This window comes from Manacus vitellinus, unplaced genomic scaffold (genome assembly GCF_001715985.3).
Source record: "Manacus vitellinus isolate BGI_N305 unplaced genomic scaffold, ASM171598v3 scaffold_25_pilon, whole genome shotgun sequence".
In the NCBI taxonomy this organism is placed as follows: domain Eukaryota; kingdom Metazoa; phylum Chordata; class Aves; order Passeriformes; family Pipridae; genus Manacus; species Manacus vitellinus.
Window position 1 is genome coordinate 11,331,304 of NW_021939882.1, and position 1,558 is coordinate 11,332,861.

The 1,558-nt window shown below is 61.4% G+C and overlaps 1 protein-coding gene across 1 annotated transcript; it reads right to left on the minus strand.

Moving 5' to 3' along the window:
* Nucleotides 1–878: 878 nt before the first annotated feature.
* SMIM33 (small integral membrane protein 33) lies at nt 879–1,280 on the minus strand. Its single transcript, XM_025895200.2, has one exon. It carries the CDS (start codon nt 1,278–1,280, stop codon nt 879–881), a length of 402 nt encoding a protein of 133 aa, XP_025750985.2.
* Nucleotides 1,281–1,558: the final 278 nt, after the last annotated feature.

The following is a 1,558-nucleotide window of genomic DNA, read 5'->3' on the forward strand; positions in this document are numbered from 1 at the left end:
CAGTGAGGATGACCACAGTGAGGATGATCTCAGTGAGGATGACCTCAGGTCTCCCCATCCCCGTGCACAGAGATGCTGCAGTCTCTGCCCGTCTCCTCTGGTGCCAACACCTCCAGATGTTCAACCAGCTGTGATGTGCCATTATCACCTCTCTTGCCTCTGCTGTGTCACCACTCTTCTTTCACACACCTCCCCTGGGGAAAGGACACATTGTCCCCTGTCACTGGCTCCACCAACACGGGTTGAGGAGTTGCCTCTTCTCTTCTTCTCTGGCTGTTTGTCCCAAGGGCTGAGCCCGCTGCCAGGGCTGCCAGGGGGGAGGATGGTGTTTCAGCCCTCTGACAGAGGAAAAGGGGCTGTGGCACAGAGGAAAAGAGGGATTGGAGGCTTCTCAGTGACATACAAATGGTGTAATGAGGACACTGTGAATGAGGAAACATCTTTCATCAGGAAAACAATTCCAGATGATGTAACTTCCAGCTCTTGCCAAGGGGCCGAGCAGAGTCCCAGAGCTCCTCAGCTGGCACAAGGACCAAGACAGCTCTCCTGGCCACTCCCAGGCAGTGTGGGACAGGTAACACCAGGGTGAGGAAAGCCAGAACTGATGCTAATGCTGTCCCATGAGGGCTGACCCAGCCCCAGAGCCCGGGCTGGGACCCAGCTCCTGCCTGGGGACAGCAGCAACCCCCAGGCTGGACTTCTGGGGGCTGGTGATGGGTCACTGCAGTGACACTGAACCTCCTGGCTGAGCCCTCCTGGGGCCAGACACAGACCTGGGGAGGTACAGCCTCTGCCTGGGAACCAGCAGTCTCGGGATACACTGACATCCAGTCACTGCTTTTCCAGTGGGACACAGTCTCAGGTGTCCCGGGGCCGTGTCACAGGTACGTGACCTCGATGACGTTGGGCTCAGCGCTCCCGCCGGGAAGGTGGTGCTTGCAGGAGCACTGGCAGCTCCCTCCAGCCGGATCCATGCCAGGCAGATCCCACCTCCTCTGGGGGTCCAGCTGCTTCCAGCGCGTGAGGTGCACCCCGTCGTGCAGGTCCTGCGGCAGGGGCTCGTGGTACAGGGTGATCTGCACGGTGCGGAGCTGGGGCCCGTAGTGCACCACGAGGATGATGAACACGGCCAGGAGCACGAAGACCACCACGATGACCGAGATCATGGGCAGCGCGTCCGCCTTCTTCGTCACGGCCCTGGCGACCGACACGGGAGTGACGGCGGCCACGTCCTGCGGCTCGGGCTGTCTCAGCTGGCTGCCAGGCACGGAGCTGTTCATGGCTCGGCAGGCTGACCTGGCACAGGGAAACCCGGGGGGGAACAGGGTGACCCCCGAGCAGAGGCTGTTCCTGTCCCTATCTCCTGCCCTCGAGGCCGCAGCTCCTGCCTGCCCTGCAGCTGCCAGGGAATGGGATGATCCCAAAAGCGCTCCCTCCCTCGGGCTCGTGGGACAGGATCAGTTTTGGTGGCTGTCTCTGGGCTTGTAGGATGGTTCCCTGGACACGTTCAGCCAGGGAGGAAATGCCCTCTGTCCCCGTCACCTGGACACCTCTGGCG

Excerpts from the sequence above, each read along its gene's own strand:
- SMIM33 (XM_025895200.2), bottom strand. The coding sequence starts at position 1,280 with ATGAACAGCTCCGTGCCTGGCAGCCAGCTGAGACAGCCCGAGCCGCAG.